The 17,894-nt window shown below is 39.4% G+C and overlaps 1 protein-coding gene across 2 annotated transcripts in view; it reads right to left on the bottom strand.

Annotated features, from left to right (window-relative positions):
• The window catches only part of FREM3 (FRAS1 related extracellular matrix 3), a 142,825-nt gene that overhangs the window by 65,767 nt on the left and 59,164 nt on the right, over positions 1-17,894 (bottom strand). For both annotated transcript variants that reach the window (XM_061584808.1, XM_061584809.1), the window contains exon 6: positions 6,614-6,865. In XM_061584808.1, coding sequence (XP_061440792.1) covers positions 6,614-6,865 — 252 coding nt within the window. The remainder of the gene's footprint in view (positions 1-6,613; positions 6,866-17,894) is intronic.

Below are 17,894 nucleotides of genomic sequence, written 5' to 3'. Positions count from 1 at the left end.
CATTAGTCACAGCACTACTCGTACTTGTCCTTTGTTCTTCCCCAGTAACTTGGTGAGTGCCTTCTGACCTGGGGGTCTCATCTTCCAGCACTATCTCGTGTTGCATTTTGGATACTCTGTTAATAGGGTTTTTGTGGTAAGAGATATTCAGAGGTGAATTACCATCGCCTTCCTCTGAGTTTGGATGCATCTTAGTCTGGTGTCTCAACTTTGACCATTCCGCCTTGGGTGCCCCTGCTAGCAGTCTAGCCTCTTGGTCTAGATTCCTGATGGCATTGCTCTTAGCTTCTTCAACACTCTCAAACTCCCTCACCACGTTAAGGTGTGCATCCGAAGAGGAGGTCAATTTTGCATAAACATAAGGAAATCAGACTATCAGGCAGCCCATTTATGCAATTAGTCTCTGGACTAAGTGAGCAGCAACCATATCAAATGAGGCAATTTCTTTTTAAAAATCATTTTATTTACTTAGTTAATAGTTTCTTAAGCTGACCCAACATTTTTTTATCACAATGAAATATTCTGAGCAAACTGTGAAATAAAATCTATTTCTGTTTTTTTCCTCTCAAAGAAGCCTTTAAATTGTTTGCTCGGGCTAGATAACCTTGTTGTTCCCTTGATTATTTAGAAACACAAGCACCAGCCCTGAAACCTGTTCTACCTGCCGTGCCACTTAAACATTCCTGAAGAGAATCATGGTAAGATTTCCGCTTCCTTATAAAATCACAAGTTGTTTGCACCTCTGTCTTCAAAGCTCAGTACAGTACAACTGGATCCTTTGTTCAGCTACACATGATTAGACAGCATGCTTCTGTGTAACAAGAAAATAATACAGAACCTACAGTTTACTAGTGTATGATCAAGGGCTTGTTGCAAAAGCCATATTATTCAGCCTTATCTAGAAAATGAAGCTCAAAGGACAGGCTTTTTCTCTTGACCACCACCTGTTTATGCTACTTTTTTAAAAAAGAAGGAAACTGGACTTACTCACTATCTATGATGTTACTAACAAACAGGTCACTATTATCTTTTGGAGTTCTTACAATTTAAGTTTTTTTATCAATTACATGTATTATTTAAAGAGATTTAATGTAAAACATATACAGGCAGGCCCCGCTTATACGGCGGGTTCTGTTCCGGACCCCCGCCGTAAAGCGGAAATCGCCGTAAAGCGGAACCTCATTGGATATAATGGGACACGTCGCGCGAAAATGACGCAAAAATGCAGCAAAATGCCGCAAAAGGGCAAAATCGGCTTAAAAAAGTGAAATGAAAGCTGCCGCATTAGCGGATCGCCAGGAAGCGAAGCACCAGTAAGCGGGGCCCTACTGTACAGTTATAGTGACCGCTCATTTAGTTTCCTGTCCTTGCAAGATATATATATATATATATATATTCCTGCATCACCAGGATGCAAAACTCCAGTTGGATCAAACATGTATATTTATTTTAGGCTGGACATCTGTTCTAGAGTGACTCTTCTTTCTACCCCAACCATAAGTTCATCAAGAGTGCATGGAGACCCTTGCACACTGCCTATACAGTTGATATTCAGGCGTTCCTGCCCAATATTTAGGCTCTTGCCCTGCAATATACCTACTAAGTTAGAGAGAAGAAGAGAAATAGTGCATACAAATGTATATGTAAAGCAAGACCTGCTGTGTTTTTTACCTCCCACAGGTCAAGCCCAGTTTTCCCTACCTTCGCAACACATTTGACAGTGGAGTACAATGAAATCTGATTCAGCAGTCTGTCTTGACCAAATCCTTTAAGGTCTTGCACATGCATTTCTTAAATTTAATGTACATTCATGACTTAAAGCAACAACAAGTCAGAATAATTAAAATGTTGAATACCTGATTCAGGGTGGAGGATTTGTAACATCACCAGTTTTCTGCCAACCTACACCATACAGAGTCACCTTCTGCTGTAAACACACAAAGGTGGTTTATTCTGAGCTCACTCTAAGAGAGAAGATTGGCAGCACTCTGGTGTTAATAATGGATAGAGATCTTGCATCTGACTTTCCAACATATGATCTACATAGGAGTCTATTTCCATCAGATCCAAATATACTGTGTTCCTGCCTAGATACTGAAAAGAAATATGATATTTCATGCATTTTAATCTGCACTTTGAACTCAATTTTTATTCAGGTTTCTTACCACTTAATATTCTCCCATTCAAGGTCTAATACCAGATTTACAGAAAGGAAATACTAGGCATAATTACTTTATTGCTGAGTGAATGACAGATAGTGATCTTTCTGAATTACAGTATTGTCTTCTCTCTCAGAAATATTTTTTTTCTGAACCACCACTCAGACACTGTATCAATGTATAAATGGGGGAGAGGAATGCAGTTCTATAGCTTTATCTCTTTCTACAAACACTGGAACATTAGTTAGGTGATAACAGTTGAATTTATTTCTCTCTCCATTGCAGGATTGATAAACCCTAGGATAAAGATCAAACCATCTACAGTTTTGTAAATTTCACTAACGTAATGCAGCACAAATATTTTGAAAATGTACCCTTCTTATCCTTCACAAAGTCCTTCTTTACTTTGTCTAGGAGACATGTCTAACAACCTTTAGCAAAAGTACAAAATCTAAGTTCTCTCCCTTTTTGATATGATGTAGGAGAGCTATGAAAAGAAAAGCACAATTAAACATTTTCTTTAAAAGGTTGATTAATTGATTGATATCCAATTCCAAAACATTATTAATATATCTTTGGGTTCCTTCCTATTTCTTTTTTTACAATATATTTTTATTGAAATTTCAGAAAAAATTACAAAGAACAAAAGGAAAAAAGAAAATACTTAACATTTGTGATGAGTATATCACATTCAGCTAAGACATGAAACAAAGCCCCTCTCCCCTTAACAAATACATACCCTAGCCAAATGCAGGGTCACTGTCAGGGAAGTACAAAGTTAGAAAAACCTGTATCAAGATCTCAAATTGGTGTGTGACTAAAGATGTACAGATACATAATGGAAGTTTTCACACAGGCTAGTAACAAAAAATCAGTTGTCTTCAAAAATGGTTTCTTCTTATTTCTAGCTTTTTTATTAGTTGTGTCTTGATATCTACATTTGAATTTGGTTCAACACATAATGTAATGAAATCTTCCCAGTATGTCACCATAATGCCACTTTCCACTACTTTAAATCCTCTGATCCAAATGCAATCTCTTCTACTTATTATCATCCTAATTTAGTACCACAATCTCCTCCTTCAAGATCTTTTTCAAGAAGTCTTATCAAAATTTTTATTGTAGCTTCAATTGATTTACCTTTAGTTTTCCATATTGTTTACCAATTGTTTAAATAATGCTCCATTTTTTATCTATAGCAGCAATCTTTCCTCAATCTTTGTCCTTTATTTAATTTATAATCAAATATCATCAGTCTATTATCACTTTTTTTCTCTTCCCTCTATTTGTTTTTATACTCTTGCTCTCTCCAGCATACCCACATAGATCTACACCCTTCCCCATAAAAGTTTTTTCTCTGAGTTTGATGGGACAAGAGTATGATGGTACAAGATAAACTGGGAGAACCTTTCTTCCCCACATTTTTGCCCATCACTTGCCTGGTCATGCCAGAATGGTACTTCCCATATAGGTGGTTATTCAGTAGTTTCTCATTCCTGTATCCTTGTAGTTTTGTTTCCCCATTCAGAGCTTTTTTTTAAAAAAAGAAAGGAGGAAGTTTTTAAATTCTCTTCCAATGTGGCTCAGAATCACTGGAATCTCCTGCAACTACTTACATTCAGAAGATTCGTCTCCAAGAAAAATCCTACCCAAATTTATTTCTTGAATATTACAATAATCAAAAATACATTTGAATATTCTTTCTCATGGAGTAACATTTGTAAATTCTTTCTTCAAAACTACACTGCAATGTAGGGGCAGGTATGTCTTTTTAATGGCCACTTCACTCCTGTGAAACACTTAAACCCACAACTGGTCAACTGAACTACTTCCATGTTTAAGAGTGCACAAATGAAACATTAAGACAGACAGCTCTATGCTGAAGTCAGACAAGCAGGCTACCCTGACGCCAAATCAAGTTGAGATAAGAAACATGCTGTGGAACATTGCTTATTGTGCCCATTAATGTTGTTAGTTTTGAGACAAGCACACAGCATGGGAAGCTGTTTCATCCGTTGTTGCCAAGTAGACTTTTTTTAGGAAGTCAAGAAAGCCCTGGCATTTAAAGTCTGGGAAAGAAAATAATTCTCTTCTTTTCACAATGGCTTAATTCCCTCTTTATTCTCCTTTCCTGTTAAGCAAAATAAGATAAAGAAGCAGAGATGCAATGCAAGTGAAAAGTATAATGGCCTTTAGACAAGTTCTGTTTAGTTAAAAGGCCAGTATGGCTTGATTAACTCTACTCTTTAGGGATTTCTGTGTCCCATTCTCTTCCCCTCTCTGCTGAGGAAACCAAAATATTACCTTTCACTCTATTAGTTTGCTAGTCTCTGTCCTGAGTCCTTTAATTGCTGGAGACCATGCAAGCAGCATTTGATCAAGAAGTTGTTTTCTATTATATTTTAACTTATGTGCAGAGAAAGCAAGCCTCAGAATATTTATTGTTCAAGGAAGTTAAATGCCCAGCATTTAATAGATACTGCTGAAAGTTTCAGGGGATGAGGAGTGCTGATGTATGTGTACACACACACACATGCCTATTTAAAGAATAAATACTGTTCCTGATTTTAAGCATTAAATATTACACAAAGCCTGTTCAGAGCGTTGATAATGAAAAGGGTTAGTGCATTATTTTTAAAAGACCTAAATGTAAAGCCTTCTTTCAAAATAAGAATCAGTTCTGTAGTCTGATCTTATACCTTATTAAATCCTTCTACAAATCTAATGAATTATGGCAGATTAACCAACTTTTTGACCTGCATAAATTAGAATTCTTAAACAATGCTACCTAAACATGAACATACATCCCATCTTCCTCCTGAGTTAGCAAAAATGGTCGCCCCCGCTTTCTGCAGTGTTAAGTGTCCTGTGAGTGGAGTGCCATTCACAGAATTCCATAGCTAACCAAATGTAAGTGCAGATCCAATAGTCTGAAAAGTTCCACTCTGAAAATGTCAGTTATTGGGGGGGGGGATGTAATCTTACAATTTATTCTTTAATATAGTTGCTTTGAAGCAAGCTATGTAGAAATGAAGGGTGCTTACTTTCAAGAGAAATACTTGAAATTGCAACATTACAAAAAATTAAAAACCAGCAAGCCCTGACAACATATTATGGGTTGCATCCAGACTAACATCCAAACTAGCATCCAAACCAGCATCCAAACCCAAGATTGGCAGGGATGAGAGAGTTTGGATTTGGCAGATCTCAGGCTTTCCTGGATGAGCTGAGGCTATGCCAGCGCAAGTCCCACATCTAAGTCCCAAAGAAGAGGTGTCCTGGAGGTTTGATGGGGGCAGGGCAGGGCAAGGACTTACATCTATTCCAATCCCCTTTCAGCTTGATTACGTGACCCAGCAAACAGCTGGCAAAAAGGGTGGTGTAAGTCAAATTCCTCCTGAACGGAGTTTGGAATAGGGATAACTTATGGTGGTGTAAATTATGCCAGCCGGCTTAACTTACACAAGCAGACAGACAGACAGACAGACAGACAGAGATGATACAACTCTGTCGTGTTCCATCTTGACTCATCTATGGAATGTTCTGTGGTATATGGGGCCCAAAGGAACCAGGCTCTTATACTTTCTGAAGTGAGTCTTAGCTTAGCTTAGACTTCTTTTTAAAAGGATTAGACAAATAAACGCTTTCTTCCCCATGAGGCAAAAAACAACAAGCAGAACTCTATAGAGTCCGAGGTCCGTGTTCGAGTTTGCCGACTTCACTCTGCCCAGCTAAACTCGGATGCCACCCGAAGTGGGTGATGCGGGCGGCGGCAGCAGCAGCGGAGAAGGAGGTTCTGCACAAGGCACCCCTGGAATCCCTGGAGGGGCAGTGGGGTTGTCCTCTGTCGCCTCGCTGGGGCAGCTGGACACCCAAGAAAATCAGGACATTCCCCTCCCAACAACAAACATGAAACTATAGACCTGGTTGCAAATGCAATTCAGCTGGCTTTGAGGAGACTGGAATTTAACACAGAAAATGCAGTTACTTGTACCACGGATAAAGCCACCATTAAGAGCTACTATGTGTATTGCTATTTAAGTTTTGCAGAATGTATTTTGTATTGTTTTATTGATGCATTTTTATATTGTATTTTTGTGTTTTTTTGTAAGCCGCCTTGAGGACCTTTGGCCAAAAGGTGGGGTACAAATAAACTAATAATAATAATAACGACAACAACAATAATAACAATGGTTTCCTAAGATGTGGTACCTACTGCATTAGCCATAGCCTACTTCTCAGAGGAGACAACATGTTATTCAGGAACCTGAATTAAAATAATGTAAATATATATGGCAGCTACCCAGGATAAATGCAGTAAAAGCCTAACATGGGTGCAAGCCCATAATTTAATGAAATACTTGACCAAGAGCTCAATCTTTATTGTAACAAGCCAACCTAAAATAAGAAAAAGTTTGATGAAGCACATCTCTGTCATGGATCTTACTACTCACCATCATCTGTGTCAGCTAAAATGATTACTTTGGTGCCGGGGAATTCTGTGCCAATTTGTCCGCCCATTGGCATACTTAATGTGACATTGAAAGTTTCATCTTCCTCATAAAGTGAATCATCAATAATGATGACACGGCAGGTTTTCTCTGTCTCACCCTTATCAAAGCGAATGAGGCTGGTGTGGTCTTCAGGAAGAGAGATATAATCAGAATAAGACAGGACAGTGGACGGAATTGTGCCAGTGGCAGATCCTAAAAGGAGAGGGGGGGATAAATGAAAAGCATTAGAATTATGAGACAGGTAACTTTGAGCAGCATAATATTAAATAACTCCTTTGCTTCAACTGAAATCTTTGTTCTTTTCTAAGGACTCACCAGTTATGAGCCTATACAATCCAATTTCTGAATTCCTCTTTTTCCCTGAATAACAAGATCATCTCCATTAGCTATGGTACATTCCCCAAGCAAGCTGTTTTGTTGATTCAGACAGAATGTGAACATCAAGAAACCATTTGGATTTTTCTTGTATTTGCAAATTGTGGAGTCCTTCTTGTAATTTATTAATCTGCACTAGAAGATCAATATGATCCCCTGCACTAGCAAGTTATGTGTGGAAGAAAATATGGCCAAGATAGGTACCTAGTCACATGAAATTAACCATAAAATGAGCTCTTCCATCAGGTGATAATCAATCTTTCTCTGCAATCGTGAATGCTGAGATTCTTCTAAATCAAACATGTTGCTTCCCAAGTTAGTGTTAAAATCAATGAAATTATAAACAGGTTCAGTCACAAGAACAAAAAGTTAATGTGGAAAGCAGCCAAATTCTACACTAGATAAAAATTGTCCTTTAAGGTATCTGCATTAAATTTGATCTAAATGCGTCTGCTCATCCCCTATCAAAAAACCTGGCAGTGTATAGTATAATTCACTAATAGGCAAAAAACCTTGCAGTTTAAGAACGTACCTATAGCCCACAGTTATTTCTATCAAACCTTAAAAAGCAGGGAAATTGTTCAGCTATAGTGAATGCACCAGGGGAGCAGGAGACCTGACCTCCTCTTGGAGATATTGTACTGCCCTACAAATTTGTAAAAATGCAATTTTTGGTTGGTCTTTCACAGTCCAATCCACTTCATGTGTAGCTTGGAAGAAGTTTGGTAACATGACCTGGGGGAGAGGGATGGAGGGGGGAGGAGGGGGGAGAGGAGGGAGAGGGGGAGGGAGGGGAGGAGATTGGGTGGGTGGGCACTGAGCAGAGGGAAAGCCCCTGCCCAAAAGGAAAACACTGTTAATGTATCATTATTTTGTGGTTTTTAAATGCAACAGTTGAAATCTGAAAAGAGGCATCTGAAGATATCCAGGAAGCATGCAGGATGTACAGGAAACATAACTATAGCTCAATGAGTTGTACAGTGTGACATTATGTAGAATTAGTCAGCACTGTAATAACTCATTGAGACAAACTGTTATTGAAGAATTAAAGGCTAAAATCAAGAAATAAAAGACTGAGAAATTTCTACCATCGATGGTCATGATAGTGTTAATTTTGTATTTAGCATAAGATAGTCAAAAAGACTTAAGGACTAAGTATCACACTCCTTCATCCATCCATAAATGATTAATATATTGGCCTTCATAACTGGGAATAACAAATTATTAAAGTCATAGTTTAAATATACAACTTATTTCCAGCATTCCCCCAATAAATACTACTTGGAAACAGTTTTCTCAAGGTTTATTGGATGCTGTTGAGTTTTGGTGAAGTACTCATTCTTCTTACTGTTTCATGTTGCAATACAATGTTAAAGGTTCTCTGCTGGCCTTGGAGGCCTGAAATTCTGTTTTGTGCTTTTTATTTTTAAATGATGTCTGCTTTGTTTCTTACTCTGCGCACAACATGCAGACAATGCCAGCATCCTCTAGTAATCTGAATATTCTTTCCAGCCCCTTCACTCCAGCTGAACAGTGCTCAGTTTAGAATTGGTACTGTATGCTATGAGAAAGTCTAGGAAGGCCATCGGTTTTAGCTTTCTGTTACCTCCTGTTTAGACTGTACTAAAAGGTCAAAAAGGTGCTCGGAATATGAATGATCAGAACTCAATGAAAATGTACTGGTCTGTATAATTTGCCTGCCACTGAGCAGAATCTTTTCCTCATCCTGCTGATGTTTGTTATAAATTGTATTTTTAAGTTGTATTGTTTTATTGATGTATTTTGTATTGTATTTTTGATGTATTTTATATTGTATTTATATTGTATTTTTATATTTGTGTTTTTTGTAAGCTGCCTTGAGGGCCTTTGGCCAAAAGGCAGGGTATTATTATAACAACAACAACAACAATAATTACAACAACAACAACAACAATAATAATAATTTTTTGGCGTTTCCCCCCACCTTTTTATTCTACAGCAGACACATGTAGTCTCCCACCCAATTTAACCCAAAGCTGTCCCTGGCCACATCCACACCAGACATTTATTCCACTTTAAACAGTCATGGCTTCCCTCAAAGAATCCTGGGAAGTGCAGTTTGTGAAGGGTGCTGAAAGCTGTTAGGAGACCCCTATTCCCCTCACAGTGGAACTCTGTCAGGGGAATAGGAGTCTCTTAACAACTCTCAGGACGCTTCACAAACTACACTTCCCAGGATTCTTTGGGGAAGCCATGACTGTTTAAAGTGGAATAAATGTTTGGTGTGGGTGTGGCCACCTGATTAGCCAAACGAAGCAGCTGCAGTCTGGCTTTTAGAACACAGACGGTTCTTACTGAGAATGCCTGTGCTATTATAGATTCCAATGTTAAATTTCTTAAATGAATTGAAAATCAGCCAGGCATTTTTTTAAAACTTTGAAACTGCAGAAGATGAAGGTCAGTGTACAGGGCAAGGTCAGTAATAGGATTACAGGTATTCTGTGAACATGGCTGATTTTTAATTATTTTCAACAAATCATGAGATCACTGACAAAAAAAAATCCAAAAGGGGTCTGGATTTCCCCCCCTCTTGTTTTACACTTTGAACTCTTGATTCTCTCTGACTGTTTTGTGTATCACCATGAAAACTTAGGGGGTTGTTAAGCAAGTGTTTCTGACTTCAGGACTGTAAGTTTTGTAAGGTTTTGATTTGAAATGAGCTTATAGGAAGCAGCAGAATGGTATGGGGGCAGGGCCGGATTAAGCTGAGGAGGGCCCCTAGGCTGATTGGTGTTTGGGGCCCCCATCCCCACGATTCACCTACCTTTCCATTGTTTTTTGCGGCGCACACAGGTTTGCCATCAATAAAGATGGCGGCAGAGGTTTCCCTAAGGAGCTGAAGCCTCTACCACCATCTTTGTTGATAGCAGCAACGCTCACATGTAGCACACATGTGTGTCATCAGCCAAGATGGTGGCAGAGGCTTCAGCCCCTTAAGGAAACCTCGGCCGCCATCTTTATTGATGGCAAATCTGCGCGCTGCAAAAAACAACAGAAAGGTAGGTAAAGCAGGGGGATAGCGGGGGGATGGCGGTCCGCAGGTGCTTCTGCGGATCGCGGAAGGAGAGCAGAGAGGCCCCTGTAGCTCCAGAGGCCCACAGGCCAGTGCCCCACAGGCCCCCAAGAGCTCTGGGCCCCTAGGCTTCAGCTTACTAAGCCTAATGGATAATCTGGCCCTGTATGGGGGTAGTTTCAATTTAACATTGCAGAATGCAAAAAATCCATGCTGGCTATAGTATACAGCCATTCCTGTGGCTGTATATTATAGTAAAACCAATCTCTGTACTAGCTCAGTTGTAGTATTTCACAAAAGGTCCATAGTTTCAACAAAATAAATTCTTGTCACTGCTTGCTGTATGTCTTAAGATTAATAGACACAATAGCAAATGAACTGGAAAATTATCATTATCTTGCAGAAAGCAATATTAGTCTTTGAAATATCGTTTTTTTACATGCATCTCTACTCTACCAAGAGAAATTACAGTGCCTACTGGTGAAGGAGCAGAGCTACAATTAAAGGTGTGTGTGTGTGTGTGTGTGTGTGTGTGTGTACAACTTCCCCCCCACATATAGCAAGATTCAAATATTTTTGTAATAGGATTAAGCTGAAAGTAATAAAACAGTGTATCTGCCATGGCATGCAAAGGACAATGACAATTTCAATGTATGATCTTGATGGGGGGAAATTCTACACACACCCTGACCCCCCCACACACACACACTTCAAAGAATAATGAAATACTACAACTAGAGGTTTTCACAACCAATTTAAGACGCAATTTAAAAATAGTCAAATCTCCTTTAAAATACATTCAGAATATTTGAATATTTGCTTTTAAAATCATATTGTAAGTGTGCATGACCATGTTTATGCACACACACTAGACATTTAAAATGTGATTTTAATATTAAACATTATGTTGAATTAATCTTTACATCTTCAAGTGAAGCCCTGGTACACGTGCCCCTTCTAAAGTTAGGTAGGTGGTAATCCTGGCACAAAAGTGGAGTGGGGTGGTGCCTCTCACCTGCCCGCATTGTTGCTCCATACCAGGATGAAGCGGGGATGAAGAGGGGAAGAGGAGAGATGGCAGTGTGGCTGGAATGGTGCAAACACATTGGTGGGAGTGCTGGGTTGGCTCTGCTGGTGTGTTTGCACTGTGCAGACTTCACCACTGCCTCTCCCCTCCCCATCCAAGCAGACAGCAGCAATGCAGGCAACCAGGGGTCAGATGAGCCCCACGGCCCCACCACACCATCTGCTACTGAGGACAGGGCTCTGTTTGTAGTGGTTCCTCACTTATGAAAGAACTTCTGCAGAAATATTTGCTTGGTAACAAATCTTATATTTTAGGTCTTATGTTAAGACTTCTTTACTCTTCTGGGAATTAAATGGGATGATTGTTTTGCTGCTAACCTATCACTGTTTCAGTTTTTATCTGGATTTTACAGTTTGCATGCATATTTGGACTTTTATTGCTTTTGGTATTGGTAAATAATATTTCCACTTGATAAGTGGTAAGTTTTTAAAAATATATATATTTCATAAATAGATTGTTTAGAAGAAAAACATATTTCACAGCATTAAAGATGCTTATTTCTAAAGTTTGACATATAATAGTTTTTAAAAGTGTATTTCTAATACAACATACCTAAATTATAGCCTGGAAATAGTACAACTCTCGATTTGCAGTGTTTATATCGTATCAAAAATATGGGGTGGACCCAATAACAATAACATAAGCAAATGTCATAATACTTTCAAGTGTAGGTGTTCTATTCTATATGAAGTTAGAGTACATTGCACTGTCACAGAGGGGCTTTGAGCATTTGATTCATTTTACTTAGCAATTAATAGCACAGAACAATGTAACAATTAGGATTAATGTAAAAATGGGTAGAAATAAAATGCTCAGTTTTGTGAAAGCCAAAAAAAGGTTGACTGCTTATACGGATGCAAAATTCCAAGGCCCTCTTGAAGATTTTCTGTGCTCCAGTATACAACAAAAGGGAGAGTGGGGGAGGAATAAATGGTATTAAGCCTCTGTAATAACTCACTGATTAAAGAACATATGACCTTTGAATCTTTGACTTTCAAAAAGATTCCTGCCAGGCACTGAAGTTGCTTTAAAAAAAAAAAAAATTGTGACAGCCAAACCACTGGCCAGCAGCACAGAAGCAGAAGTTAAAAAAGAAAAGAAAACTTTGTGAACTGCAAGGACAAAAACCTGACAAACCCAAGACTTCACTTCCATTTTCATGCTCCTAGGGTATGCAGGATGTGCCTGTCCCAGGCTGATTGGTAGATGACTAGGAAAACTACAGCCTCATCAAAATCTTTGTTTTGCCTCATTTCACCAGTCACAGTAAACAATGGCACTTGGGCCAAACTAGATGTAGAAATGCATGGATACATTACTATTATTTTGCTAAAACCAGCCACAGGGGCACATTGTCTGGAGCCATTTATTTACAGTAGGGCCCTGCTCATACGTCAGGTTCCGTTCTGGACCGCCGCTGTAAAGTGAAATCCGCCGTAAAGCGGAATGCATTGACTAACATTGTCTAAAATGGCGCCCAACCCCCGAAAAATGCCGTAAAAGTGGAACAAGTGCTGTAGGAATGGGGCCTTTCTGCAATTGACAACTGCTGTATCGGTGGAACGCTGCAAAGCGGAGTGCCACAAAGCGGGGCCCTACTGTATTTAATTGACTTTTAGACCACATTTTAGGCAAAACTGCCTCCCAAAGCAGTTCAAAACTGTGTATAATACAAATCCATAATATCCATCAATGAAATCATTAAAATTTCAATTTCCATCCAAAATACACAGACCAGCATACCATATCATAAAAAATAACCCACCTAGCTCAAAGAGACAACATCCAACTTACATGTCTTAATTAGCCCCTCCAAAACATGATTAAAAACATTCAGTCTTTAAGGTCCATTTAACGAGGGGATGGGGCTTGCCTGATCTCACTTGGATTTGAATTCCATATGGGGGGGCACCACTGAAAAGGCCCTGTTTCATGACTTGCCAGCCTGATTTAAAGGTTGGCATCTCAACAGGGCCTCACAAGTAGATCTTAAGGTAGAGGCAGGATGATACAAGTGAAAAAGGTTCTCAAAGTACTAAAACATACAAGGCTTTAAAGGTCTTTGCCTCCACTTTGAGCTGGGCTTGGAAATGTACTGGTAACCAGTGCAAAGGGCTCAGTATTGGTGTAACAAGTTCTAACTGTTCATTTCCAACCAGCAGCCAGATGGCAGCATTCTCCACTAGTTGAAGTTTCCAAAGCATCTTCATAGGCAGACATACAACACATTACAACAGTCTAGCCTGGAAGTCACTAGTGCATGGATAATGGAAGCAAGGTTCAATATCTCCAGATAGAATCGCAGTTGGTGTACCAGCTGCCGCTGCCACCACCACTGCCACCATACTACCACCACTACCTGGGCTTCTTGTGCTCTTGATTTGTCAGGGGAAGTGCAACTCCACCTAACACTATCAGAACACCTCCATTCAGAGCAGTCTGTTTTCCCACCCATAGCACCTTCATCTTGTCTGGATTAAGTTTCAACTTGTTTGCCCTCATTCAACCTAGTACAGCCTCCAGGCACTGATTCAGTTCAGGTATCTCCCTAGGATGCGCAGATGGAAAAGTGAGGTAGAGCTGAGTGTTACCTGCATACTGATGACACTTCAGCTTAAACCACAGGATGACCTCTCCCAGCAGTTTTCACATAAATGTTAGAAAGCATGGAAGACAGAATAGAACACTGAAACACCCCTTAAGCCCATCGCCATGGTGGGGTGGGATAGGAGTAAACTCTTCCCTCTCCGCACACTATTCCCCAATGCAAATCATGCCATCATAAAACTATTACAACATGAGTGTCTGTGTTTCTTTCTGACCATGGCTAATAACAGATCCAGGAGCAGTGGGTGTTGATGTGGGAAATTGGTGCAGGTTGAAAGAGTTAAACCCTCTCCCCCCTATGCTGCTATCCTGATCCTTCTTCTCCAAAGCATCTTTTAGCTGAAACAAAGAGAAAACAGGAGATGCACTCAACCAACTCTGGCATCATGTCTGGACTGCCTTCAAGTCGATCCCGACTTATGGGCGACCCTACGAATAGGGTTTTCATGGTAAGCGGTATTCAGAGGGGTTTACCATTGCCTCCCTCTGAGGCTGAGAAGCAGTGACTGGCCCAAGGTCACCCAATGAGCTTCATGGCTATGTGGGGATTCAAACCCTGGTCTCCCAGGTCGTAGTCCAACATCTTAACCACTATACCACACTGGCTGTCTAGGTTGGTCCAAAGTTTCCTTGATAAGCTGATCTTCCCCTTGCCTTTATCATTAATAATTTTAATAAACACTGCCTGATTGTTTAATTGATTTTTAATCACAATTTCTTCTGCTGTTTCCTATGTCGCCTTCCCTTTCTTTTCAGCAATTAGTGTTAATAATATCAGCACTGACAATGAGATCTGCTGATGAAAGCTTATAACTACACTCCAGAACCATCTGTGTACATCCAAATTTATCTGTGTTTGTCTCTCAACTTCTAGATCTCAATGAAAAATGTGGTGCACAAATGGGAAATTATAAGCATACACTGCCTCACTTTCCCTTTTAAAAAGTTGATGTGCCAAACCTTTCTTAAACTACTTTTTGACCTTGGGGGAGAATGGAAGGCAGCATAGGAATTCTGTGAGGACACCTTCTGATAAACACATTCAAAGAGCCAGTTCAGGCATAATGCCACACCATGTATCAGCTGTGGTGAGCCTTAGAATCACACACTCCATATCTCCTCCTTCACAATAATCATCTTCTTGTGATTTTAAACAAACTACAGTTCCTTGTTATGTCCAAACTCAGGAAATTCTTGTTAGTTTAAATTCTATTGATTGAATAAGCTAGGATAATAAACCTACCTTTTTTGAACTAACTAAAGTTTAAACTAGCTAGGGTTCATCAATTTCAGATGTAATGGGGAACCACAGTTAGTTTAAAAGTGAAAGCAGAAGCTTTTGATTTTTTCATTTAATCATGGCAGAGGTGAGGAGGGGATAGTGAAGCATGAGAGCCCAATGCTCACGGCAGTTCATGCACACACAAAGTTAAACTATGGTTTACATTATGGATCAAATGGAGATGCACACCACTTGGGACTGCAGGTTAGACTTTCTTCTCTTGTATAATGTTATGAATAAGAACAATGAAAAATCTCAAACAATGAATAGTTTAGTAATCAGACCGGTATCTACCAATATGAGACAAAAATACTTTTAGGAACACATGGTGCTGCCTTATATTGAGTCAGAACCTTGGTTCATCTAACTCAGCATTGTTGGCACTGACTGGCAGTGGTTTCCCAGTCCCACCTGCTGTCCTGATTCTTTCTGAGGTCATAATGCTGTGGCTGGGCTGCACTGCTTCAGACTGCGGATGGGAGCTGAAATGAATGAATGTTCCACAGGCAAAGTATTGTCTCCACACAAAAACCCTAAATGTCAAGGAAAAGAGTTCTAGCTCAACATTCTTCATAACAGGTAAGTTTTCTATGTGTTGGGGGGGGGGAGAGAGATCATGGAAGAACATTCCATAATTTGAGCTCCCACTTGTAGTCTGGAGTGGCAGAGCCAAGACACAAGTTTATAACTCCAGTAAGAATGCAGCCAATATCATTTGTGGTACCCACATGAGTGAGAATTTTCTATTTTTTTAAAAAAATAACTAGCAGCTCCCCTGTGATAAATGGAAAGCCATCTCCTCTCAGGTATCAGAGGTAGCTTGCAATGGGTCACAGGGAAGTTGCTGTTCCCAAAAGGAAATTAAATGTGCCTTTGTACCACAGAGCATCAAAGAGCTGACAATGAGGGGAAAATATAAAACTTCAAGCCACTCCTACCCTCATTATAGATGCAATATAAATATACTTTTATGTTATAATAAAAACAAAAAAAATATAACTTTTGTTCTGAGCCACAACTGAAGATGCTCCATCTGGTCTTCCCCCGCCCTGACTTGGTTGGCTCACAGTAAGGAATGTGACCATAAGCAAATCCTAATCTAGTAGTTAGCCCTTATCTCGGGGGGGTGGGGGCAGCCTCACATAAACAAAAATGTTTTCCCTACCATTTGTTGAAGAGCAACGCATAATTTTTTTATTTAAGTCCCCTCTCCTCAACCATCCCCATTCCCAAATCTGATGTGGAGGTGTAATTTTTATCTTTTATATTTGGGGAGCACAGAAAGTTGGGAAAGAAATGTCAGGAATGTAAAGAAGAACTGCTATCTCAAGAAAAAGCAAACATACAAAGAAAGGAATTTATCTGAAGCAGTGGATTTTCTTTTCAATTAAAACAGAATTTAGATTAAGGTGGCTGAAAACCAAGATTGTGTTGCTGCTATTAGTTTTGTCTTTGTTGCTGTTTTATGATAAGTTTAGCTTTTATGGTTTTAACTTTTTATGTAACATTTTATTGTTAGCCATCCAGAGAGCTTTTGTTATTGGGCAGCAACAGGTTATAAATCTAGAAAATAAATTTTAAAATATTGGGTTGTATTGTATCCAATGAAGTTGTCCCATTAGTGCAAAAACTTGTGCTTGAGCAACAGAACTTCCCCATCCTGTCCTATCCCTGAACCCCTCTGAAATCTGCTCTGGACGGCTGCAGGAACCCATGGAACAGATTTGAGGGGCAGGGGAGAAGGAGTGGGAGGGGAAGTTCCACTGCAGAAGTGGAAGTCCTTGAGCAAACAGAAAAACTCTGTTGAACCCACTGACAGTACAATCCTATGCCTGTTTTGCACTACTGTAAATGAGGCTCACTGCCAAGTACATGAATTTTAGTTTCCTTGGGAGTAAGTGTCATTGAGTTAAGTGCAACTTCTGAGTAAATATGCCTAGGATTAGGCTGCATAGGGAAGCGAGGGAGCCAAAACAGGCCACCTGCTTGGTATAGTCAGCTGTCTTTAGTTTGAACTGGTGTGAAAGTCCCAGTTACAAATTCTTAAATGGGTTGTACTGATATTATTGGAAAGTATTGCAAGCTTAATATATACAGCATATAAAAAGATTCACTCCTTTTTCAACTGCATTCCATATTCACAGTATACATAATTGGTTCCAGGAAATAACTGCATCGAATGCAGAGTCCCATTACTATGCTTTGGAAGATTCTTGGTTGGACAAGAGCTGTTTGAACCTTACAATTTTTCTCAATGTGAGTTTTCAGAAGTCTGCTGTGCTTTTCAAGAGAAATAACATTATAAAAACAGCAGACTTCCAGTGCAATCTTATATGAATCTACTTATAAATAAGCCTTACTGAGTTTAACGGGACTTACTCCCAGATTACAGCCTGCATAACCTGCAATCAATCAGCAAGCTTACACCACCAGCTCTATCTCTATAAAGGCCACCAAGCAACCCCAACATAAAAGTTTGCAAAGCCGATGCAATCTAATATGTATAAAAAGTGGTTATGGACCTGTTTTTTAAATACTTTCATCTTCCTATTACATCCCACAGCTGTGCTGGCATACGTAACATCTGAAACTGAACAACAGCTGTCATGCTTCAGAAACACAACTTGACTAGCTGTCTAACCTATGGGGGCATAACTCTTTCAGCATGTGCACCATGCAGAAGAGAGTACTTCCTAATAAGGAAACAAGGAATTAAAAAAAATCACCTGACATATATTTTCCACCAGCCCTCCCACAAAGGTATGAATAAAATGACCAAGAAAAAATGCATATACACACAAAAAGAAATTATACTAGA

Source organism: Rhineura floridana, chromosome 9 (genome assembly GCF_030035675.1).
Source record: "Rhineura floridana isolate rRhiFlo1 chromosome 9, rRhiFlo1.hap2, whole genome shotgun sequence".
NCBI lineage: Eukaryota > Metazoa > Chordata > Lepidosauria > Squamata > Rhineuridae > Rhineura > Rhineura floridana.
Note: the sequence above shows the minus strand (reverse complement) of the source record. Positions and strands in the feature narration are given on the sequence as shown.